Here is a 26,572-nt window from a genome sequence, read left to right on the forward strand (position 1 = left end):
CACGAACCGGCAAGCACTCGTTTGCGACAGGTCTTAGGTTACGGACCGAACCGGTGAAGCTTTCTGAAGTTCTGCAGCGATAGATATATATATTGTTTTTTCGGGCTGTAAAGTGACTGTGTGCTCTCGGATGCTCTCGGTACCGTAAGCAGTAAGTGAGTGTCAGGTGTGCGAAAGTGTGTGCGAACAATGGTGGCGTACTGATGCACCGTTAAGTACGAAACTGGTTTGCTAATGGTTTTTGCAAGAATTGTGGAAGAATGTGACTGGATTTCAATAGATTGTGCGGAAGTGTAGTGGAACGGATGTTTTAGAGATTAAGAAATGCCAGAAATGCCGTAAATACTCTAACAGGAACAAAATCCAACGAAAAACTATCCTAAAGTCATTTGAAAAAATCAAAAACAAATAATACAAGCGATTCTAGTGTGTGCGCCTAAATGTAGGCAACGGTGTGTTCGAATTTAGTACAACAGAGTTCAGTGTCCGGTCTTATGTTTATTCTGCTGTAATTTTGTAAATATTTGCGACATTTATGTGCATCTTCCTTCCCTTTTGCATAATCATATGGAGATATGTGCGTTTTCTGTATTTTAATCATCCCTAGCACGCGTGTCATTCGTACGAGATTGTCGTTAAACGATGATGCCTTCAACAGCGAGTACCAGTTAGATTGTCATATGCAAACGACAAGGCCCCGCAAAAGGGTGCTTATTTTGAATAAAAGACCAAGAACACCCTTTCCTACAATGTAGCGTGCAGATGACCATTGTTCCTGCCCGTGGGCAACGCCAAGGGTGCCTTTCAAATTTAAATACCACTTGCTCCCCGTGTTGAAACAATCTGCTTCCTTCACATGAAAGGAAGCAACAGCAACTGAAAAAAAAGAGAGCAGCTGTGATGTGATGTGCAACGGTGCACTCTTCCGCTTCCGTGATCAGAAACAATTGAAATCTGGCTCCTTGCCGTCAAGAGAATTGATGCAACAGTGGCAGTTAAGCACTCTTTCTAGCGGGGGAAAAATGTTCTTGTTTTTCGCCCAGTGAAAAAACAACAACAGCTAAACGCACGTAAAAGATCATTCACAAGCGTTCGGCTTCGACGCGCGAAAAGAGCGTTAGCGGCCATTTTGATAGTTTCCGGTGCGCAACACGTCACACAGACACACACACGTATGATAATGAAGTGTTGCTCGAACGGATCGTAGGCGTGCATGATGATGATGATGATGCTGCCAAGCAGGATCATCGTGGGCGTCCTTTTTCCAAGAACAAATGTTTCCGTTTTACACCGTTTCGCTTTGTTTCGCTTTGCCTGCCGGTGTTGTTCGCGTATGCAGAACCTAGAGGTTTGGAAGTGTTGCACAATTTATGAATCAAACTCATGCATAAAATTCACATTTTAATCCCTTTTTTCTCGATGGGTCATATTTGTTGGGTACGTACACTACAGGCGTGCACTACACTTATTTTGAATAATTTATTGTTTTTATAACCTCGATCGTTTTTTTTTATCATCGCCTTAGATTTACTCGCTGGCAATAAGGAAGTTAAGAAAGAGCGTTCAGCACAGATTAATAAATCAAACAAATAGAATAGTGGTCATTCGGTTGATATTAAAACACATAAATATAGTCCAAGTGAAGTGATCTGTAACTTGAAAAAACATAAACTCTGGTGAAGCAACAAACTAAACGGCACACGTAAAGCATCCAAAACTCCACCACCTCATCTATATAATCTTTGCATCAGCGGACAACAGCCTGCCAGCAGAGCACACCAACGCTAAGGCACTATTTCAACCACAAACACCAAATGGAGGTAAGCTTTCGAACGAAATCTGTCAAAGTTCAATTATGCACACCGATAGCGATGTTCGATACGTCTCGTTTGATTTATTGTGCATTCTGGGAATTCGAAGATCCGCTGGATGTAGATGTACGAAAAGTTTACACGGGAAGTAAAAATCTGGCCAGGTAAAATCTGTATCCGACAGATGAACAGTGTTCGGATCAGATAAAATGAACGATTGGGTTCGGAAGTACGGAACGGAAATACGTACCATTTTGATGTATCTCAATCTTAATTGAATGATTGAATGTGTGGCAAGATTCGGATAGTAAAGATGGAAATGTTTCCGCGTTTTTATGATTAATGCTTGTTGCAGTAGGAAATAGCGTAGTACTCCGTAAGCAAGCAATTGACAGAAGGTTGCTTGGTGTAGTTGGGTTGCCTACCTTCAGGCGTGAAATTGAGAAATATTAATGTATTTGATACGTTTTGGATCATTTTTTATTTTTATTTAACATACAGCATATGGAATAGAATGAAAGTGCTTCTTCCAGTTTTAAATTGACAATCAATCCTTGATCAACCGATTAAAATTGGCGAACGATTGATTGGTGTGGTTCGGTTGCCTACATTCAGGCGTAAAATTGAGACTATTTTCTAAATTTAAATATTATTTTTATACATTTTTGATTTTTGTACCTTCAGCATATGAAACGAAAGATCACTGCTTCGTACAGTAACGAACAGTGTACTTATAAATAATCGAACCTCTAAAATTTATCTCTAAATGTGCTTGTTGTAGTGAAATTGCCTACATTTAGGCGCACTTTTTAACCTTTTTTTGTTTTGAATCTTGACTTTCAAAATATTATTTTAACACAACACTATATAATTATAGAAACTTTAATTCAATGTTTTAAAGTAATAAGATTGAGCCAATCAAATACTGTAAAATTTATTGTACCAATTTATCTAATCTCTTTCTTTTCTAAAATTCACTAAAACACTTAATGCAAAACAAATGACGTTACGTAAACATTTTCACAAAAATGAAAACACCATTCATCTAAAGCTGTTTACCGTAAAACCTCCAAGCCCTCAAGTTTTCAAACAAAACAAAAACCTTACCACCACTCACAAATTAATAGAGTCAATAAAATGTAATAATCAAGTGAACGAGGCCACTTCCGGTAAAAAAGCAAAAGGAAAGCAGCAGATGCAACTGCACTTTTCGCACCGCAGCAAAACTTTTCACTTCACCGTTTGAAGTGTGCCAAAGAAAAATGCCGGAAATGTGAGCAAAACAAGATAAACGTCTAGTCTTTTGTTTCGTCCCCTTTCGTACAAACTCCAGCAACGTGGAAAGCGGAAATCATTTGTTTTCCACCGACTCGATGCGGAGACAAAGTTTCTGCGCTTTCGTGGAACAGGAACTGAAGAAGCTAGGAAAGGGAAAACCAAAAAGTAACTTTTTGCTTTCGTAATTTTGACTATCAATTTTGCTGCGTTGCACTTAAAACCGGCAGCGACAGTGGGCATGCAACAGTTTGCTCCGTCATAGAAAAAGAGTATTGTTTGTCAAGGTGCATTTTCAATTGCAATAACATTCGCACGCAGCAAACGAAAGCTGAGTGAGGACGGGGAAAAAATGGGGGAAACAGACAGAGGAGAAAATCATTATATAGGGAGACAAATGACAAATGAGCGAGTTTTGCTCTTCTGTTTCAATGTTATGGATTAGCATGCAAGAGCTTGCTGTGTTGCGGAGTTGTTAGATTTTTTATTCTAATAGCAGACGATAATCCCACACCATGGATAAATAATGTTGACAAAACACTTTGACGGAGGTTCATTATGAGAGTCCCTTGTTGGAATGCATTCTAAAAAGGGTTTATTATTCAAATTGATCTAGTGTGGATTGTTTCTATGTTTGAAGAAAGTTGCTCTATCGTATAGAAATAAAAGAAATACTACAATAAACGAGTTCCACATTATGAAAAATTAATTTAAAACGCGAACAACAAGTAGCAACGCCTAAATGTATGCAATCTTAATAACATCCCAATAAACAATTAGTACCAGATGGAGATACGTTGTGTGTTAAACTTTGTCATCGTTTTCATTCTTTTTTTGACGAAAAACTGTTAACAATTGCGCATAACAAAGCACCTGAACCAGTCTTAAAATACAGTCCAACAATGGCGCTTTAAAGACATGGTCTGTACTTGTCACATAGTCTTCAGGTAATCTTCAACCAGCTTCGAGCAATTGTTTAAAAATTTGCTGTACAATTTTCGGCCCGTGTGTAGCCGCAGGCCGTCGGGCTACTCATCTCCGGTTCGCATTACGCGTCATCGTGCTCAAAACCGTGCCTTCAGCGCTGGTCTAAAACGCCTGTGTGTAGGCAATACGACAAAGCTTACGATTAAGTTGGTTCGCTTATACTGTTTTAAATAAACATTCTAATAAAGCAGCTATTGAATCAGTGTTTAAATGAGAAAAGCAATAAAATTGCTTTACTTCATTTCGATTTCTTTACTATTCTGGCCGGTTAAATTAAGCACGCTCAAAAACAAAACTGCCTCATTTGTGTGCACCTGCCGTAAAGTGGGTCACCAAATTTCAGAACGTAAAGCAAAGGCCAAAAAAGGCCCTCCCTCCATCCCAAGGAAACATGTTGCTTCTGTCGTGCTCAAAAACCTGTCCGAACAATCACATTAACCTGATCCTCGAGATGTCGTTTAATGTGGACGGACGATTTGTATCGTGCGCGATTCGTCCCTTGGGCGAGCGAAACAGAGAACGAATGCGTAGGCTAAATAAAACCCCCGAAATGCAGATGGTTCTCACAGTGCTTTGGAGCTAAATACTGCCCTCCTCTTCACCGAACTCCTGCGGGACTCTGGGAATAAGGGGGAGAGGAAAACACAAGCAAAGATGTTTTGTCCCTGGCCATTTTGTCCAGCCGGGATGGAACGTCCGAATGGAAAGATTTATAGAGTGTTTTCTACAAAAACGTAAAAAACATCATCAGGCACTAGCTAGCTGGCCAGATGACTCTTGCACCTTGACCGAGCTGTGGGCTCATTTTGTTTTCCCCTTCAGTTTTGTTTGGTACGGGCGGAAGGAAAAAGTGTCCCATGCCCCTATTCTGCCCGAGGTTCTAGAAGGTAGAGCGGTTGCGTAGGTTGACGCTCGAGTTATGTGTCAGAGCAGAGTAGAAATAACCATTAGCACAAATTTAGGAAACAGTTTTAAATTAATTAATCAACCAATTCGAAGCATTCCTAGAAGCTGCGAGATCTATTTTACCTTTGCCACCCATCCCAGAGCGTCCCAATCTAGAACGAGTATACAAACGCGTCAGGGAAACTTTATCACCCTGAAGCACTGCTCGACCTACGCTTTACGGAGCTTTGCTCAATTGGTACGTGCAAATTTCTTGCCCAAATTAAGAATGTGCGGTTAGTTGTGGCGAGTATCATGGGCGTACCGTTGCCAGCCGGACGGGATTGATCGGTTAAAGATTGACCGCGTAAAGTTGTCTGCATACATTATACGTACACACGCGCATACGCACACGCACACAATTACTCACGCGCACTGATTCGATCTAATTAAATCATCACAGCAGCTGGTGCGGTCGGCGGGCTACTTCGATCCTTAAATAACAGCACCACCGTCGTCCATTTATTTGCACTTCATTTAACCTTCGGTGGCTTTTTGATCGCACGGTTTTGCTGAAACCACGAAAATGGATATTCATTGCCGTCCCTTCGTAACGGTTCATTTGAAAAAAGGAGGGTCGGATTGGTGGGAGTTGGGCGTCCGGTTTTGTAAGGATTCCGATGTTCTAATCCGTAGCCCGGAGTACGGTGGAGCATCGTTTGCATAATTGGAAAGCGGGCGGCTAAAAATTGCATTCATTCGGGAGATTGATGGTGAGAGAGACAGAGAGATTCGGGATAATTGGAAGGACATGAAATCGATGTTAATTGTTTGCTTTTTTTAAGAAATTGGCTTCTTCTTTCGATGAGAGTTTTTTTTTTGCATGTCGTTTTTTGTTTGTACTAAAGTAAGAAATATTTTGGAATTAATTATGAACATTTGAATTTTTTTTAAACTACCTACAAAATATTATACATGCTGTCTCGTTACAGCGTAACCTCAGCAACATATGTAATCCAAGTAAAAATGTATGAGAAATTGACGTTTTAAACCATCCAGCCATGATATTGCCTACATTTAGGGGTCCTGGGCAGACTGCTCCAGGACGGATCCAGGATTGAAGAATAAATGTCTATTTATTTATTTAAGAATAAATGTCTATGTACAATTCACGTTGAACCAATACATTGCATACATTTAGGCGCAACGGGTATAAAAGATAATGTAACAAATTTTCTCTTTGGCTTTTCACATAACTGTACTGTGAAAGATTAATAACAGTTTAACTGTACGATCACAGAATTTTCTCTGGTTTAGTTTCCTTTTCCACATCTCATGTATCAAAAGCAAACGTATTGTAACAGAGGTGAACAATACATTGATTTATCTCGTTCGGTGGAATCAATCAAGAATTTTTTGCCCTGACAGTTTCATCAGTTTTATAGACATTTCTGATAATCAAGATAAAAAACTATCAAAGCCAAAGCTTCTAACAAGTATTGCTCCCATGTAAAACCCATTTCTCAGTACAGTTCCTACAGGGCAAACCCAGATTTACCGACACCTAACCTTCCATCGATTAACCTTCAATTCTGCGTCACGGATGAATTGAAGTCTATCACTCTACCTGTTAATATTGCTTATAGTTCCAAGAGAGAGAAAACTTAAACTAGCAATATTTTGCCTCAGCATGGGTGTTGGCAAAAAAAAAAAAAGCTGAGTGAGATTTAACAAACAATATGATGAGGTAAAGATGGAAGCGATAAACTATTCAACTGTTGAAACTGCACCTTAAGGAAAACCCCTTGACATATCGAGGGAACAGTGCAATTCCTGCGTAGCATGTTTGGTAGGGATACCGAAGGGCAATTTTTGGATAGGGCTCTTTTTTGGCTGCCGTCCCACGCCACACACACCTTAAAAATAGGTTTCTTTTCTGCGTGGTATACAATAGCTGGCAGAAGAATGGTCTAAATTCAAGGTTGGTAACAGAAGCGTTTCAACTTCCCACGTACAAGCCCATGGCATTTTTTTTTTAAATTTTCGTGTTCATTTTTAAATATGAATCAGAATTCATTTTTCTAAATGAGAGAATAAGCTGTAGCATTATTCCAAAGTTTTGTTGAATTTAAACTATGATTTTTTTGTGAAAAAATAATAAATTATGACTGAACAAAAAAGAGCACTGAAAACCGCCTGAAAGTATGCAGTATATTGTTTCATCATACAAACTCATCAAAACTACATTCTATCCTATATTCTTCTAACATACAATGAAATGTTGCTTCTTATTCTTTGGATCTACATCCTCGGAAGGTCTTGGTATGCCATTTCTGGCTTTCTTGACTCAATTTTACTCGTAGATAGACAGTCCTGCGTACGAAAGCTATTATGTTCCGTTATCATAATTGCATACTTTTAGGCGTAACGGCTGTTTTCAAATTAGCACAATAATTTAAGAGCAATTATTTTTTTGAGAATATCAAACAAATTATTAAAAGCAATCCTATTTTGACATTGCTATTGCACACGTTTAAGCGTTTTGAGCTTGAATTTACTTATCATAAGAAAAAGTAGGTGGAAATATGCAAAGAAAACTTCCAACTAAAAGTAATTTTGATATAAATAGATTTTAGAATTAGAAATAGAATTTTATTCGTTTTTTTAATTCCCTCAAGTAATTCTAAATACGTTGTTCAGCACACCGTCATCAAACAGCTATCATCAAAACAAACGCGTAAAGCTCTGAGAATGTTATAAATTTTCGATCGAGGTTTGCTCAGTTCAGACTTGCTGAAACTGTCCGAACCAAGCCTTACATTAAATTTTCTCGAAAAGTCACACCAAATGACACCACTAATCTATCCTGCCAAAAATAGCACTCACTTACTGTGCGGAGTGTGTAACGAAACACTTTACTGCCGTGCGTATGTGCGTGCGTATACTGAATCGGATCTAAAAGCAACTACCGGCCCCACATGGAGAAAGTGAAAGTTTGTCGAAAAATTTAATTCTTCATAAACACCAAACCCGCAGGCTGCAGCAAAATGAAAGATCGTGTGGCACGGTGACTGTTTACCACCGGATGGGTGAAGTTGATACAAATGCTAGCAAAAATATTGCACTAAGCGGCCTTGTGGTGGAGTGTGGTTGTGTTTTTTTTTTTTAGCAAGAATCATTCTCGGTCCCTTCTTTCATTTCGTTCATTTTTAACTTTGTACTGCTTGAAGAAATGGATTTTATTCAGCCAGAGGCGAATTTAACGGCGAACGGTGGTGAGAGTAAACAGCAATAAACACAAGGTCAATCTAACGAATCGTTACGGAAGAGTCGTCTTGAGTCAACTGTATGGGCACTTAGCTGTATGTTTGTGTCATCCAAAAGCCATCAAAAGAACTCTTGCTCAATATTTTCAAATAATTTTCTTTCCTACTCCATTGGGATTGAAGAACACTCTTGTGAAGCTATTTTAATGCTTTTACTGGCCTGTAAGAAGTTGGTATGAACGTAACACATAAAGCCACTGCCAGGAGAATAATTAATAATATTGCTCTCATCTTATTCCCATTAGCAAATAGAAACAGTGAGAGCGGTTGCCACCAACGAGGGGCGTCCCTGTTATCTTTGTAGCAGTAGATATCCTTCCGCTCGTAAATCTTACATGGTAGAGAAATTATTACTGTGCGCCAATACACTAGCTTTAAAACGTCTCTTTTCCTGGGGAAAACACTGATTGAGCACTAATGTTCGTAACTGTTATAGACTAACGTTACGTTCGTAACGTAACTGTCATACGTTAGGTAGCGCCGAAATGTATGTAATCCGCGATACATACCACTTACTATTTAATACTTAAAGGTGTACAAAAATCACCAGAAAGCATTGTTTTAAGTCCTTTATTTGGAGTAATAACAATTCTAGCTATAATTAGTAAGAGATTAGCAATATCACCCTCTTCATACGGCGTTTTGCAACCGTTTAATTACCTCTTCTGCACGATAGTCAAAGACGGTGCCGTAGTCCTCTCTTGTTTGTTTAAGCACCGGACTGAACATGAACTTAATACACGACTTCGAATGTCTTGTCATCGGTTCACGTCGACGGGTCGGACGATTCACACAGACACACACACACAAGGTCAAAGCTCGTACCGATGTTACTGCACCGGACGAACCATAAATCATCGTTAGCATAGGTTGCAGCACAATCCCGGTCTGCACCTTGTTCAAATAGTCAGCCAGCGTTTCATACCTGACCGTCTAGCATCGTCTAATCAGCCGTTAGCTTATGAACTATCGGCTACAGTAAACGTTTGCTCACGTTTCAACCGGTATGCTTTTGAAATAATAATAAAAGTGATTAAAAAGAAAGCAAGATGCGTTTGGATTAGATAAAAGAAAGTTGAAACCAAACGAATAAAAAAAACTAACTGCACGTGATGTTTTCCGAGCACACAAGCCATGGTGTTTTGATAGTTTGATTTGTTCGAGAAGGAACACAAACTTCTGTACAAATTCTTTGAAAGCTGTAAGGAAAATATTAACATTTGAAATAAGGGAAAATCAACAAATGGAATTTTTTGGACAAAGTTTTTCAGATGGTCTAGCTAGAATAACAACTTTTTGTGCAAATGGAGCACTTAACTGCTGACTTACTGGATTTTACTTGCTTTGATTTGCTGACTGAATACAAAAAAAGGCTAACACCTTGTACTCAGTTCACTTACGGATAAATGAATCTATGATTTTCCCAAATTGCAGGCCATAAGACTAGAATTTGTAACACCAAATAGATTCTTCTATAAGAAAATAATTTATAGAGGAAACGTCACCAGTTGATAGGACAGTAAGCAAAATAGATTTCACATCATTTAGGATAAAGTTTTTATATGATAACACAATTCTTTTTCTTATGTGGTTCTACAACCTTCAGAGATCTTGACCTGCCAATTCTGACTCTAATTGATTTGATTTTACCCATAGGATAGTAAGTCTTGCGTACGGGGAGAAGCGATTTGGATGAGATGTGATCCCGGGTCCTACCGTGAGAAGACCCAAGCCGCTATCGCCAGGGTCGAGCTTTTGTACTTTAGATTTCTGATTGCTAAAAACGTTTTGCTAAAGATTTGCTATAAAACCTTTTTAAATTATAAAAATTGTATAAATGAGCAGACATACTTTAAACATATTTACGTGGTATAATGACGACAAATATCAAAACCGCAATTATGTACCATAAGCTCCAAAATGATTTGTCGCTTTTTCCTCAATATTTCCGTCCGACAGATTAAATTTTAATCTCTAATCGTGCACAATGAAATCCTGCAATCGATCCCGTAGAGAAAAAAATCCGCAATCGAAAAAGCGTTCTTTTCAGCGAGCGATTTGCTCGTCAGCAACATTTTAATTGTTTTCAAACGCATCAACGACCCAAACACACACACATGAACGCTGTGTGCAAAATCAGCATTATACTCGGGAAAACGCTGCCAGCCCCCCTGTTAGAATGTACCGATATTAAATCAATCACCAATCAATCAATCACTCTATGAATAGATCTTACGAGATGGGAAAATTTCTGTGTTGCAAATACCGGAAAATATTGGCGATACGTGAGAAGAACGAATCATTGTGCTGCTGCTATTGAATGACTCTAATGCTGCTTGGCTCACTTCAGCATAGTCTGGTAAAACGTCCACGCATTTCCTTTATCTAATGAAAGTATTCTTTGCTTTAGCAAGAACAACTGTAAGTTAAAACAAACCACACCACCCATCATTATTAGCTAAACGCCTTCAGCACCAGCGGAGAGTTTTCATTGAAGGATGCACTAAAAAAACAGCAACCAAGCATCAATCTTTTAATACTCACCGTGTCGTCGTCGGACAGCCGCACGCCTCCGCACGCACGCATGCAAACGAAGCAAGGCTTCATCTGTGCAGCATAAACACACAAGGGCTCATGGCTCACTTCACTCTAATATCAACGACTATCATAACTACCTGTGGCTTGTTGGCTAACTTGACCGGACGTGGACTGGACCGGACTCGTGCTGCATGGCGAGACCATTGCATTGGCGTGATTTACCCGTGTCCGTATGTCAAGTTGAAGAAAGTGCTGTCGTACGACGAGATCTTGTACAAGTTTGCTCAACAGTTGAACGGTCCAATCGTTGCGGGGCTTGCCTGCAGTGTAGTCGTTTTCCACGCTGAAGCACCGTTGGAATGGGGACCACAGTTTCTAGCTTCCTTCCGGTCCAATATTTTAACGTACTCCGTACGGCGCAAGCTGGAATGAATCGCTCGGACGACGACAGCAGTTCGTCGCTAGTTGAAACGCTTCATCAGAACACCGATATTCCGTTCGATGGGTCTATTTATAACTGTAGCTCAATTTTGTACCCATTGTACATTTTCCAGCTGATTGCTAATAAGTAAATAGTTCCTGATACCCCTTTTTTGTACCCCCAACAACTTATCAAGTCTTGTCCCAACGACAACTGTAAACAATTTCATAGGAACCGGCTAAAGATGATGATGTCCAAGCGTGTAATACGACAGAACTATTACACGCTGTCATCAGTTTCTACCGCATGTGATTGCGTTCGAATACTTCTTTGTGTCGACTTTAATCATGAGGCTTTTTCTATTCCATGTTACATTCAGCTGTTATAGCTGAAATTTTCTGATGAACATTTGAGCCTAGATTAATTGTTTGCTACCAGGAAGATAAGTTTGCAAACTTCGGGCTGAACCGGAGAGACTCATTTACAGTTTGCTTTTACGTGTTTATATAAAACATTCTTGAGAGGAAATTTAATTTTTTTTCTAGGAATGAATATCTTGCTTGCTCTAAAGTCTGACTGAGTCTGATTGGTTTTAAATTAAAAAAAACACACTTTAAGTTTAAAGTTAATGAAATACAAAACAAATGCTTAAAATCATTATTTATATCTGATTGGGAGTATTGATGGAGACGCATGGTCGCTCATGCCGTGTAATGGAGACGCATGGTCATTTACGTTCCATAATGGAGACGCATGGTACTTCACGTTTCATCGTTGGATAGAGTTTCTGAGTGAATTATTAAAGTTGATAATTTGTGTGCATAAATAATGAGCCAATTAATTAAAACCCAAATCAACCACGAGAATTCTTAGCCTTCGACAAAATTGCGATTAGAATTCTTGCTTAAAATAATCTGGTTTAAAACGAAACAAAAGTGAATTGTTTACACTACCCTTTGCTTTTTAAACAGCTCTTTAGCTCATGATGACCTTCTTCGTACTTAAGAAACGAGGTAAAGTGCAGCAGAAGATTTTTTTCTTCTTCGCTCTTTCATTCTCTCGCTCAAGATTATGCCTCAATCTACATGCTTTTCTCAGTACTCAACGGCCCACAACAACAAGAGGTTTCTAGACTTTCTTTCTTGTCGCTTTGTCTTCACCGGTTGACCTCACGCCCCCATTCCCCCGCTCCCCCACATATGCCGGCTAGCCTCGCATCTGCAGTACTCCGTAACGGGGCCTATTATAACAATTAGACGGTGCTTGAGGCGATCCAGTGTTTCCCGTGCGACCTGCACACTGTACAAAAGGAATGAAATTTTTTTGGACGCCCGTTCAAAGCCACACCGGATAAGCTATTGGGCGGGAAGGGGGTACGAGGAGGAAAAGTACGTCGGCGTGTATCAGCGTCATGTTTCTCATTCAGCGCATGATGGGTGAATGGTGATGATGACCGCAGTTATAAGTAATAAGACTGCCATTATGCGTTGCCAGCCACGCAATTCCCATCGGGGCAGGCGTGTGCGTCTTGTGTGCACGAGAGACAAACTGCGCACGAGATGAGGATATTTTCGACGCGTTACACCTGTACTGGGCAAGGTACGCGTAATGATAAAGCACCACTCAAATTCGCTCGAGAGCACTTGCTGCTTGAAGCATGGGTTTTGTGAGAAGAATTGGACTTTAATTTCCCTTGCAATGAGGGTTACTTGTTGCTTTTCAGGTATGAAATGTGCTTTTTCTTATTTGTAGGTCATTTGATACACTAGACTAGCTCACGCATCTTTTACTTTTCTTTTTTGTAATCAAGAGAAGTAAAGGAAAACGGTTTCAAACTGTCCAATCAGCCCATTTAAAAAAATGATAACAACAACTGAAAAGCATTCTGCCTCAGATATAAATATAACAGTAAAAGGGTAAAGAATATTATTCCTTTATCATAATTGCATACATTTAGGGGCTTCGATGATAATTGACTGGTAAAAGGAACCTGTTTAACACGTTATAAACTATTAGCCGTTTATTAAAGTAAACAAGAGGTGAATGGGATCTCAGAGACCCAATACCTCTATGAATAAACGTAGCCATTTTGATCGTTTATTGGATTGGATGAATTGTGTTTAGTAAAAAAAAAAACTATGAACTCCAACGTATACAGCTTCAAAATCAGGCATTGGGAAATGCCAAGTGAACAGGACCTTTCCATGAAAATAGGAAAAATTGAAGCTTCGTTACACCCCTACAAGTATGCAATTATCATTAAAATATAGCCCGTCATACCTAGGCAGTGATTCCTTTTTTTAAAAAATGGTGTATTGATTCCTTCCTCTTTATGCCCCTAAAAGTATGCAATTATCATAACACAATAATATCGAAAGTCCTTTAAATTCACTTTAATTAAATTTCCCTCAATTCATATTTGCATTTGCTTCCTTTTTCCACTGCTATTTATTATACGCCCCTAAAAGTATGCAAACATGATAACATAATCATATCGTTAACCCGTTTGTATGACATAAAAAGAGCCTTGGCCGAAACTAACTTTCCACCTTAAGCGGAAACCATGCATCATAACTACGGATGCCAGAAAAGCAGGCCTCCGAACGTATGGCGGCAAGATTGATTGATAATCCTCCGTACGGCAGCTGGCTAGTGGCGGATTGCTTTAAGAAAGCGGCCGTTTTTGGATAGCAAAAGGAGCAAAACAAAGGAAATCTCTACATTATCTTCAACCCAGACGATGTTCCAACAAGAAGAAGAGAACACAACTACGCACACAAAGTGCGAGCAAGCTAAACACGACGTGTCTCAATTTTCTTTTCCAACACTTTGCTGGAAAAGTTTACTAGCTTTCCGAGAACGTGTCCCCGCACTAAACTTTTCTTTGATCCATCGATAATGGAGTGCTTAACCAATCAACATCATCCGGCTAGCAGAGGGTGGTTGTAACTGTGTCGATTGATTATTCCAGTTATGGCCGAATACCGTAACCATCTTGAGCCCTAGAATACACGCATGAACGTCACAGAAAAGTCTGCTCAAACGCACGCATCTCTGTAAACACAGCTTTAATGTTGACTTTACTTAAAGGATCAGCTACAGCGATACCTTAGCGAAAGCGAAACCGACATCCAACGGCCGGACGATGATTGATCCGCAACAATCCTTGCCCGTTTCATGTTTGCTCCACGCTGTTGACACAACAAATTATGGATTCCCCCTTCGCGCTGTGGTCGATGCAATCAATCGGAAAAACAAATGTTTACCGACCATTAGAGCGACACTCTCGGCGGCACTCGACAGCATCGTTCACACGCGGCAAGCCAGGATGCCAGGTTTAAAAGCCCTTTTAACGGTTAACGGATGAACTTTTCTCCTGCCGACTCGATACGCTCCAAGTTGCAAGTGGGCATGAAATTGCATTTTCACGTTAAAACTGATGGCCCGTGCGGGCCACAGTGGGGCCACTGACAAGATTGAATGCGTCATATATTTTGCGCAAAGAGTGTCGCGGCCATCTTTAAAGGGAATTTCCTTTCGGTTGGTCTTTCTTTTTTTTTCGAGGAATAAATTTTCACCAAAAATGGTCTCCCTAGTGACACGGTTAACACATGCCCTACGTTCCAAAACGCATGCATGCCTCCGTAGCTACGATGGGTCACATAAAACAAGGGACAAAGCTTCTGGAAAAGTTTCGCACCACCATAGCACCATCTTATTTCAATCCTTCGAGGCGAAAGAAATAAACGATAATTTATGACGCCCCAGAACAACTGTTGCACTCAAAATCCTCCTTTTTTCGGGGAGATTTTTGGCCGTTTCTGTAATACGGGTGCATTCGCAGAAGAAGACGAGCGCGACATGCTGGCACGAAATTGAATTGTGAAGAATTGCTTTATAGCTACAACGGAAAAAAAGGTGGACGCACACCAAATTGCAATCGCAGTGTTAAACCTTCCTTCAGAAATCGTTCCAAAACAATACATTTTTTGTGAATTTCTTTAGAAACAACGTCAAAAGGTTATTGCTGCCGAGTGACACCAGTCAACACAATCGGTGTAGGATTTATTCCCACACGCACACACGTACTGCTTGTTGAGGTTGGCTGAAACAACACGCCAAAACCACAAACTTTGGGCGAGGAAAGTTCGAACCAGTGACGTCGACGTGCTGTAATTACGTCGAAACACTATACGTGCGATTAATCGTTTCGGTGGAATTTTGTCAAATAGACTCAAACGCCCACCGTTTGCAATTAAAAAGTGCTGAAAAGGTGTTGAGCATATTTTCGAATTTCGATCGATGTGTATCGTTATCGTTGTTTCGATTGTACCTCATTATTGGAGGTCGTCTGGTGTGTTGGCGAATGGCAGAGATGTCCGTTAAATAGTTTCGTAACGCAGTGAGTTGCTTTTATCATTAACTTTGGTATGTTTTACAGGAATCTTTAATGGGATCGTGTGGAGGACATAATGGACATTATTTACTTACTACTAAACTACTAAACATTTATTTTCTTAAACAGTGCTTACTATAGTTATAAAAAGTCCAAAAATTTAAAAACGTCTTGTTATAAATGCAGCACTAACAGGTTAATAAATAAAAACCATAAGTACCTATTTTTTTATATAAAGTCACAAAAAGCCAGAAATTGCAGCTCAAGATTTCTCGAGGTTGTAGTGCCAAGGAAGAATAATTTAAGGCATATAGTTATGGTGCTCCACGGAAATACAGTTAAGTCATTTAAACATTAAATTTAGCTTCAAAATTTTTGTAATTAATTTTTGTTTTTTTTTCAATTTATTACAACAGTCTGAAAACAAAACTTGTATTATGTACTTCTTCTTCTTCTGTGGCACTACAACCTCGAGAGGTCTCGGCCTGCCATTTCTGGCTTTCTGTGACTTAATTTTACCCGTAGAAAAGTAGTCAGCCTTTCGTACGGGGAGGCGGTCTGGATGGGAATTGAACCCCGGCCCTGCCGTGTGAAGATCGGCACCGCTGTTGCCTCGGCCACCGGACCGCCCCAATGTACAGTGACGAACAATAAAATACGACCACTTATGTGTATATAAAATAAAACAAAGTAAAACTAAATTAAATTTAAAATTCAAATAAGATTTAAACATTGCTTTGAGCATCTCCTATTTCTACTTTACAACTTTAACGTCTTTGAGCTTTGTTATTTACACATATATATATATATATATATATATATATATATATATATATATATATATATATATATATAAATATATATATATATATATATATATATATATATATATATATATATATATATATATTATATATATATATATATATATATATATATACATATATTGGGTAAAAGACTCGAGAAGGCCCCCTCTAGAATCTTTTGTGTGCAGCACTGTGGCCTGTCATTTATATTGCACAAAGGGATTTTTGTATGGTCATAACAAGTTTCATACAAACATTGTGCGTTGTTCCTTAATACTGTTACTGGACAGCGAGTAGAGCATGATAATATAAATTTAAAGAAGTGATTTGAAATGTTATTATTCTTATTTTTCCTCCTTTTCTGAATATCTATGCCCGGTAAAAAGTATTCATCGAATTAATGTTCCGTTACCGTCCGAGAACGCCGTCCAAGTTATATGCCCTATTGTTCACCCCTAGTGCGACTGAAAACTAGTACGAAGCTCCTGTAACCCTAAATGAATGGTAGGGTTAGCGGAGAGGGGATTTTAATCAAATAATAACAATATTTTATTCGACTTTCTTCAACCAATTTTGACCACACTGCAAGCACACTGAAAGCACACTGTGAAGCTTTAGCAACGTGTGTTGCGGATTACATACTTTTAGGCGTATATCCTATAGTGCCTAACAAATTTTGTCAGGGGGGGGCCTTCTCGAGTCTTTTACCAGAAAATTTATGGTTAAACAAAAAACATGGATGATGCATGCTCTAAATTTTGTTAAGGTAAAATATCTAGAAAAAGTATCGAAAGCTGTAGCCTGTAAATCAGATATAAAATTGTTCTTATTCTATTGCCCGTCGCTGTAGATTTGCGATTTAATTCAATTAATGATAAGATTCAAAGATATTATCAAAAATTAGGTGTCGATACAATTTTGTTGCGCACTGTATTACAATCATGCAAAAAAAAACATTCATAGAGAAAACTTCTGTTCATAAAAACTACTTACTCGTTAAGGAAAAAGACTGACAAAAATATAATTATAATGATCAATGAAACGCCTAAATGTATGCATTCCGCATAGCAAATTTTAAAAATTGTCCACTATCTGGATCTTTTTATGTTACTGTCGGTTTCTACAACTAAAAACAACGATCTACAAACCATTTTTTTAACCTTTTTATACCTTTTCTATTATGTGAATGTTTCAAACACCATCACAACGAGCAAGTGCATTCTCCGCATGTTATTGCCCGTCAAATGCAATAACCTCAATCAAACTCGCAACACACATCGGCCGAGTTTCGGTACAACATAATTACGATGTAAGCACAAGGTTGAGAAGTTTGGTGCCCAGCGCCACGATAAAACGATTAACCTGCACTACACTCGTGTGCTGCATCGATGTCATGTTCAGTGCCCACTACCTACGAACAAAACCTTCCGGTCAGCACAAAATTACCACCGGCCAGAACTAGCGAACACTTTGGGTACGATACAAGTGCTATAGGTTTTCCCAAGTACCACCACCCTCCCCCACCCCCCTTCCCCACCTTTCAATAACTTTTTCTCAAACAGTTGCTCCGTTGCTTATCATCTCCATCACAGAAATGATGCCCTGTCAGTTGGTTCGCCAACACGTCCCCTCCAAAAACCTATCAATAGCCACGTTGCAGCTTTGAAAATCAGTGCAGTGATAAGTACACTATGCGCCTGCGAACAGCAGTACCGAACGGGTTGCAACCGGAAACCTTTTTTCCGGCCCAGCACAAAACTTTCTCTCGAACGCTCAATTTTGCTGGCTGCGAAATCAATTACAGCAGCATAACTGGGCCCAAACTTTTCACCAGCTAGCGGAATGTGGCCATTTTGGTATGGGGAAAGGGAGAGAAAGTAAGGGGTGGATCGAAGAAAACTGGAACGTATCAAATGGAATGCGTCTATTTCTAACGATGCCACGTTCTGTACGTTGTGGGACTATTTTCGCGTTTAGCAAAGGATAGTGTTTTCACCACAGTATCGTATTATTAGTAAAACCTGTCTTGTTTTGGTAGAAAACGCAACACATACCCGACCTATCAGCTGTCGGAAAAGGTAGGAAGATAGGAACACGCTTCTATCTGTCAACTTTTCTCCCCATTCTCCAACGGTCGCCTTTGGTTCGTCTTATTTAAACGTGCTCGATGACGCACACCGGATTCGGGGTGGGTTTTTGAGGAGCGACACATATGTAAGTGATATTTTTGAAATACCTCAAACAATCGGGTTCTACCTTCGTAGCCGCCGTAAGATATTTTCCAGAAATCTAAGGTTGAGAGGATCAGGTTTTTTTAAAGCAAAGTTTGTAAGAGATTATTTGTGAAACTAATATTCATGGCACAATTTTACTACGCACCTGGTGCGTTTGGAGGCAAAATTTAAGCCTACCGGATACTGATATGCATTCGAGGAGGGCTTTAGGTGAAAAAGAAACACCTGAATGCGACAGAATTGAACCACTGTATTCGCCCCATTGAACACACGGTTAATGGAATCGTAACTGCTTTTCATCTATCACGTCTCGATGGAATAGTGTAATAGTGAGGCCCACTATTCAATTGACGGCGGAGTGTGATTGGCACGGAAAATAATCCAATAGGCTGATACAGCTCACATAAGCAAGTATCATCAATACGACGGTTCGGGATTCAAATGCTGTTTTGTTGCGAATTGAAAGTTTTTGTATATGTTCGGAGGCTGACATGCTGCAAACTCACAAACTACAAGCTAGCTGATATAGAATCCGACCCGATCGTTAGATTAATTTCGAGCAGAAAATCTGAAACATAAAATTCGAGCACCTGCTCGATTAACCATCACAATAAACGATTCTTTATCATCATGATAATATAAACCTAATAACACTTGTTTGAAAAATGTAAACCTTGGAATACAAATAACACTGTCATGAAAAGGAAACCAAAAAAAAACCAGTGCAAACAATTGATTTACCAGCCAGCACCAGCAGCAACAAGTGTCAAAATTGTGCGAAAACCGATGTAAAACAATGTCCTTTGAACGGCAGCTAGCTACGGTGATGGTGACAATGATTGGGTGATTGGAAATTGATGGCTTCGGGCGTGTATCTTCCTCCCCCTCTCGCCACAAGCACATGCAAGAAGCCCTACAGCGGTGAACCATGGCAATAAATATTTATTGATAAATTAAATTTATTGCTTCAGCGGTGCCACTTCTGTGTCGGGTTCTCGGGAACCATGAATACGGATACACTAGTCACGACCCGAACAGTGGCAGGTCCGTTTTGTACCGACTGTTCGGGAAATTGAAACTCTAGCCCACCATCGCTTACGCATCTAATAATGTAGGCCGCAGTTTGTTGATGGCTTGATAAAGCACCGTAACGAGGCGAGATTGATTGTTTGTGATGGTATTTATGTCTTGATGTTGTTACGTACGTGAACATGGATGACAGTTACGGGTCACGTCGAATGTGACTCGGAAGGTTTTTACTTGAAATATTTAATTCTTTTTACTATACAGCTGGTTGGCTTATTCAGCACTTAAAGCAGTTAATCTAGCAGCGTTGAAGTTGTGAACTCGTCTGTAAAGTTGGTAACAAATCCTATGCGGACCGTCATGTCGGTAGTAAAGACTGGCTATTTCACTAGCATTCTAGCCTCCAAAAAGCAAAACGCTTTCACCATAAAAAATGACTTAAATGTTATCATAGATCATCAGATCAAGCAGAGAATTACCTTAAAACCTTCTTACACTTGTCTCTCATCCCATCTTTATAACAGATCATGAAAATGTCCATCTACAAGCTGCTGCTGTTCGTGGTCCTCTCGACCGTGATGCTCTGCTGTCAAACGTCCGAGGCAGGTCCGGCCCGGCAGCTCGCTAGCCTCGCAGCAAGAGCCTCCAAGATACCGCGCTCGATACGGGCCCCGTTCCGGAACTCCGAGATGATGACGGCACGAGGCTTCGGCAAGCGTCGGGCACCGATCGGTGTAAGCTTCGGCAGCGGTCGCCCATCACACCACACCCTGTCACCTGGGGACGGTGAAAGCGTTACCTGGACCGAGGAGAAGCACGACATTGGCAAGCTGATGGAGGATCTGGCGAGCCTCGATCAGAACGATCCACAGCAGCAACAGCAGCAGCAGCAGCAGCAACCCCTGCAGTTGATTATGGGTGATCAAGAAAATAGGTAAACTAAATTTAAAAAGAGATAAATAAAACCTACTCACATACGATGTGTTCCCTCTCCATCAGCTTCCCGCTGGAGTGGTTTGCGAACGAAATGTCAACCAATCCGACACTGGCCAAATCGATACTGCAACGCTTCGTGGACACTAACCGCGACGGATTGCTCGAAACGAACGAGCTAATGGCGGGCGCCGGATCGAACGCGAACGATCTTGGCGAGCTGTTCTAAGCAAGCACGAACGTCACCAGCTGTCATCCTGTCATAGTGGCTTAGTGGAATTGGTGGAGAGCTGAGAGGCACGACATGAGCGCAACACATTGCGTCATCCACAAACATTAACCCTTTCCTGGACACGCACGCACACACTCACGGGACACTATAACATCATCTAACATACACTCGTTACTGGTCAACGCTCCATCAACGTACAGAATATTCTTGTTTGACTGTCTGTCAAATCTGTCAAATCTAGCGTAGCTTACTACATGACGTTTCGATGCACCATCTATGAAAAACATCCTTGAACGCACACAACACGCCGATAAACAGGCGTCCGAAAATGCATCCAATAAAGGCTGGGTATTGGATATGCATTTTCTGACGTTTGACGGCGTTTAACACTTCCACAAACCAAATTTCAATCCCGTTCGTTTTTGTGTTTGTATAAACGTTTATCACTCCAATGCTACTAAGAAGCTATATGACTAAGAAGCGGCACTGTATCGAGCAGAAACTTCTCACCCTATTTGTTTGGTATAGTGCACGATGCAAAATACATTTGCCTCCATTTTGTAGCATAGTGGCGGAAGATGGCCAGATGAGCAGAGAGAAAGGCAATTTATGTTTACAGTACATTAACCGAGGGCAATACGTACGGTTTTGAGGCAGGGCTATTTTACCATAAGACATAGAGGCAAGAGAAGTGGCAGGAGTTGCAAATAAATTCCCAACAGCAACAACTGTAGTAGAGAAAGATAGTAAGGAATTGTGAAATATAAGTAAACACACCTACACACGTAAGTATTGATATGGATTAAAAGTGGCAACAAAGCACACACAAACTCAGCAGTAGAAAACAGCATGACAGTCAACTGTCATAAGTTCTCCATCAACACAAACACGCACACAAACAAACAAAGCAACACACAGCCTGTAAAATATATTGGTGAGCAAAATATATTGGTTGAACAGAGCAAACAAGCAAATGATGATGTACTTTTCTTTGTTGGCCGTCACCATCAACTTGCGCCCTACCCTCGTTGGAGTGTCGATAGGAGGCGCTGCGTTAATTAAGTTTCCACAGCTTCCAGTTACTAATTAATAAAGCTTTCTAGTTGTGTTGTAAGAGTTGTTCAAGTAAAAAACAAAAAATAAAGCACGTTATAACATCGGGGGAAAAAAATGACCAACAAAACTGCGTACTTCAATGCCTTTACTGTTTTCAAAGTAAGAAAAATAAAACAAGGAAACAGTAGACGGTGGCACCTGCGAGGAGAGTTCAGGATGAGTAGCGAGGTGATAAAAAGCACTTCATGAGCTTCATCACGAAACTTTAACCATTCACTGCTACAAGTGAATGATAACTACGGTGTTGAATATTGGGAAAAAAGGTAGTCAAACCGCACAGCACTATTGAAACGGGTAATTAATAGAGCTTCTGCTAGAATGTGATGTTTAGCAAGCAACTAATTTGCAACAAAACTATATGAAATACGTTACACCTTAAAAGGGAGCTTCTAGATATTGGCGAAGTTGAAGTTAATCTACATGCTCAACAGAAAAGTACCCAAGACCCAAGAAGAGTTCCGGTGAGGAAATATCGATTCAGAAACTCAACCTCCTTGGAAGGCTTACGCCATTGTAATTCTGTCCTTTGATATCCTTCCTGTTTCAGACTCTGTTTGAGATTCCTTCGCCAGACCCTGGGGGCTCTCTTTAGGAAACTGGCCCAGCGAGTTTATAGTGCATTGCAAACGGCATCTCATGATTCCTCTAGTATAGTAGCTAGCGGGTATCAAAACAAGCGGTGCACTATAGCAGTGACGATTGGAGTGATTCTAACTGGCTATAGCGACGTACTGGTATAGAGAAAAGGTACGGTTGACAATGGTCCAGGGACTCAGCAAGTTGTCAGCCGGTAACCATTAATACTCCTCAGTGACACAGCATACTACGATGATAGGTAGTAAATCATATCATATCATTGGAAACTGGGAGAGTCTCATTAGCTCTTTGATGATCATTCGTGATCGTGAAGCTAAGACGCCCGATCACGCTTAGCGAGATTTTACAGTCTATACCATTCACTTTTTACGTCAAACCTCAAAAAGATCATGCAGTTCTCCAAAGATAATCCTAAGGGTCTCTATGAAGATCTCTGTGAAAATTGTTGGATGCTAGTATCTCTCTCAATAATTTATTTAACTTCTGTAAATCTGTGGAAATGTAACCTAGTTCCTGACTGACGAAAAATTCTCGATTGTTTGCAACTATGAAGAATCTACTCAAATATCACAAAGCGATGTAACCTTGAGAAATTGTGGCAAGAGGCTAGCCAGAACTCAGAAAAAAATCAAAATATCGGATGCTCGTCGACTAGTGATGCAAAGAGTATTTCGAATAGTTTGAGCCGTGGTATCCCTACCAGAGCTCATCGTATTACGAAACGGGCACAGCTATCATCCAGTCTCCAGTCAGAATAATTTCAGTTCAACCTACACCACTTAGCCAAGCACCCAAAGAATTTCCCGTTTTCCGAAGGTGTCTTTTACTTACTGATCATCAACAATTTTGGAATGTGTGTTTTTTCACCCCCGTTCTAAATTTACAGATAACAAAATTAGAAAAATCTCCATTAAACAATTTTGTGATCGGATGTTCAACAAGTACCCGTTCAGCTCTGTACACGCTCATTATCTTCGTTAGGGCAAGACGTATAGATTTATCATTTAGCATCGGTCATCGGTTGGGCATGACTTGCCGCAGCTGTGTCATCGTGTGTTTCTCCCCACATCTTCACTATTAGCCTACCTGTGTAACCTTGCTTCCATTACCGACCGAACACGAACGGGAACAAGGACTCTTGCATTCATCACTTATACAAGCAGCCGTATGAGTGCCCACAAACACTTCCGGCATCGAATGGCTTTCAACGCGCCAGATATCATCCAGAATACATTTTGTTCCGGATACACACACCGATAACCAACTTCGCGCGTATCGCACGTAATCTGTGTAACCATCATCATCATCATCACCATCGTCATCGCTGGACAGCGAACGGTTCAGGTGAAAACAGCACTATTCAGTTAGTCATACGATCTAGATGCAGAGATCACACGCCCGTCAATGGCATTTCGATGTTTTTAATGGGCATCGTCCGGCTGGGCTGACCGAGTGCCGTCTCGTTTCTTCTCGTGCTGCAGCCATGGTTGGGCTTCGATACAGGTGCACCAGGCAAATGGGTGAATCAGCCCGTCGAAGGATAACAATGGCACGCGTGTTGTGGGAATAACCGTGTGTCAATCGTGGCGTTGTACGCCGTGCATCAGCATCTGCGCGAGCCTGTGCTCCCGGTATACTATAAAACGGAATACGGCTGGTGCCACACGGTCAGTTACGGTTTTCTCGGCTTCGAAAAAGTGGTTTACTTTTTCGCTGGTGGAACCCCCCCCCCCCCCCAATCAACAACCCAACAGAGAGTGGCCAACGTTTCCAACAATGAACGGTAAGTGTCTCTTTCTCTCTAGCTCTCTCGGTTCAGCTTCAGATCATGTCAACACTTTTCGGTTGCAGTATTTCAGCCATTGCTGGCAATAGTACTGTGCTCGGTGGCGTTTGCCAGCGGAGAGACAGGAAACAAGTTTAACTACGAGGATGGCGTGCTGGACGTGCGTTGCCCCCTGCGAGATATCCCGATGAGCCCGGTTCATCTGGCTGTCCCGAACGATTGCACCAGCTTCCAGAAGTGTTTCAATGGGCGCGCCTTTACGATCAAATGTCCACCCGGGCAGGAGTTTGGTGTTCATCTGCAACGGTGCGACTATCCGGTGTTTGCCCAGTGCCAGAAACGGTACGTACAGCCGCAACCGGCCGGATTTAGCTACGATCTCGGGCAGGTCGATCCACGGTGCCCACGGTTCGATGATCCGTTCAAGCCGACACATCTACCGCATCCTACCGACTGTAAGCGATTCTTTAAGTGTTTCGACGGTCGGGCATTTGAGCTGGAGTGCCCGAAGGGACAGGAATGGGGCGCGAAATTGAATCGTTGCGATTACCCCTCGTTGGCCCGGTGTACCGTTGGTCGGGTGGACAAGGTGCCGAACCGGGTGGAAACACAGCCCGAAGAGGCTGCGGTAGAGAAGCAGCCGGAGGAAGTGGCACAGGGAGAGGTGCAGGAATACGTTAAACCTGCCAAGGCTGCGTTTAGCTATAATGCCGGTGTGAGCGATACGCGCTGTCCCAAGTTTGATGATCCGTTCCGTCCGATACACCTTTCCCATCCCACCGATTGTCGCAAGTTTCTGAAGTGTTTCGATGGTCGCGCGTACACCATCGACTGTCCGGTCGGGCAAGAGTTCGGCTTGCGCATCAATCGCTGCGACTACCCACAGTTTGCCCAATGCTCGCTGCAGAAGGATCGCAAAAGCATGCGCAAAGCGGCCAGCGACGATTACTACTACGATGAGTACTACGACGACGACGGCCGGATTCCGCTCGATTCGAGCGAATGGACACCGGAACAGCGCGAAATGATCGAGGGCATTAAGGATTTGCGCTGCCCGCTGATAGACGATCCGGCCGAACCGGTACACTTCATTCACCCGCGGGATTGCGGCAAGTTCTACAAGTGTTATGATGGGCGCGCTTACCTGATCCTGTGCCCGGCCGGCCAGCACTGGAGCGTCCGGTACGATCGATGCGATTATCCGAAGGTGGCGAAATGTACCATTCGCGGTAGCTAGGCGGTTCGCGGTTTGCCGGCTGGCGTCAGGTCGGGCGCTTGGGTTTTTTGAGGGGAAGTATTTATTTGTTCCATAGACACATAGACACGCTGTAACAATAAATTGGTACCATGTGAAGTGAGCAACGGTTTGGTCGATGTAAATAAAATAATACGACAAAGAAAAAATAATACAGTGCTTTCTTTAAGCGGAATAGAATTCGAGGGATCCTGTCACATAGATTCTGCAGATCGAATGCGAGGTCTTTGTGCTTTCGAGGCCCATTGCTAGCTCGAGGCCTTAGTCCTTGGACCATAAAACCCGCCACTGGGCGTCTACTATTCGCCTACTGTTATGACGTTTAATAGACTGCAATTGGGAGGAGTTTGACTAGTGCATCATACAAATTCTTGTTCAAATAGATCAAAGTAACCTTTGTCTTATCTCGAAATAACGCTTGGAGGCGTTACAACCGAAGAAAGAAAACGTTAAAAATTTGAATTGCTAACTGATAATAACGCTTTTCAGTGGTTGTCAATCAATATTAATTTGAATTTCTGTTACATTATTTCATCTATTACAATATTGCTTAAACATTTTGTTTGGGTAAAATTTTTGTTAATTAAGCTTAAAAATACTAAATTTATTCATTTTTTACTGAGCTACATCGTAGAATCTTACAAGAAACCACACATTACGGATTATTTTTAGGAAGCGTTACTAGGCGTTACTATCTTCATACTAACATGCTAACTACTCATCAGGCGCTACACGGTCGACTGCCAACAATCCATCTCGGTTTGGGCCTACCGCGTCTCGTCTGTCCATCACGAAGGCTTAAAAGGACTTTACGGGTTTGATTGTCCGGTGCCATTCTCATAACACGACTAGCATCCCGGCGGGACTACTGTGGGCTGACCATGTCATGAGAAAGACACCAGACGACCCAGTCCATAATGCCCTCTTTGGCCGACCACATTGACAGAG

At 41.2% G+C, this 26,572-nt stretch overlaps 2 protein-coding genes across 6 annotated transcripts; both read left to right on the forward strand.

Moving 5' to 3' along the window:
- Window positions 1-22,048, forward strand: LOC118504015 (allatotropins-like). Of its 5 annotated transcripts, none has more exons than XM_036037978.1 (4): window positions 1-151; window positions 1,526-1,820; window positions 20,230-20,639; window positions 20,705-22,048. In XM_036037978.1, exons 2-4 carry the CDS (start codon window positions 1,815-1,817, stop codon window positions 20,865-20,867), a joined length of 579 nt encoding a protein of 192 aa, XP_035893871.1. In that variant the 5' UTR covers window positions 1-151; window positions 1,526-1,814; the 3' UTR covers window positions 20,868-22,048. The 5 variants fall into 5 exon arrangements, with proteins under 5 accessions (XP_035893871.1, XP_035893873.1, XP_035893876.1 ...); XM_036037980.1 differs by having other exon boundaries at window positions 2-215; XM_036037983.1 differs by having other exon boundaries at window positions 3-139.
- A 2,169-nt stretch (window positions 22,049-24,217) lies between these two features.
- LOC118504018 (probable chitinase 10) lies at window positions 24,218-25,776 on the forward strand. The gene is made up of 2 exons (XM_036037986.1): window positions 24,218-24,366; window positions 24,435-25,776. The coding sequence occupies exons 1-2, from the start codon at window positions 24,360-24,362 to the stop codon at window positions 25,604-25,606; spliced, it is 1,179 nt and encodes a 392-aa protein (XP_035893879.1). The 5' UTR covers window positions 24,218-24,359; the 3' UTR covers window positions 25,607-25,776.
- The last annotated feature ends 796 nt before the right edge of the window (window positions 25,777-26,572 follow it).

Source organism: Anopheles stephensi, chromosome 2 (assembly GCF_013141755.1).
Source record: "Anopheles stephensi strain Indian chromosome 2, UCI_ANSTEP_V1.0, whole genome shotgun sequence".
Classification (NCBI taxonomy): Eukaryota; Metazoa; Arthropoda; class Insecta; order Diptera; family Culicidae; genus Anopheles; species Anopheles stephensi.

Bases quoted from the DNA above. Each gene is read 5' to 3' on its own strand.
- LOC118504015 (XM_036037978.1), top strand. The intron at 20,640-20,704 runs GTAAACTAAATT...CCTCTCCATCAG, and splicing joins ATGGGTGATCAAGAAAATAG to CTTCCCGCTGGAGTGGTTTG.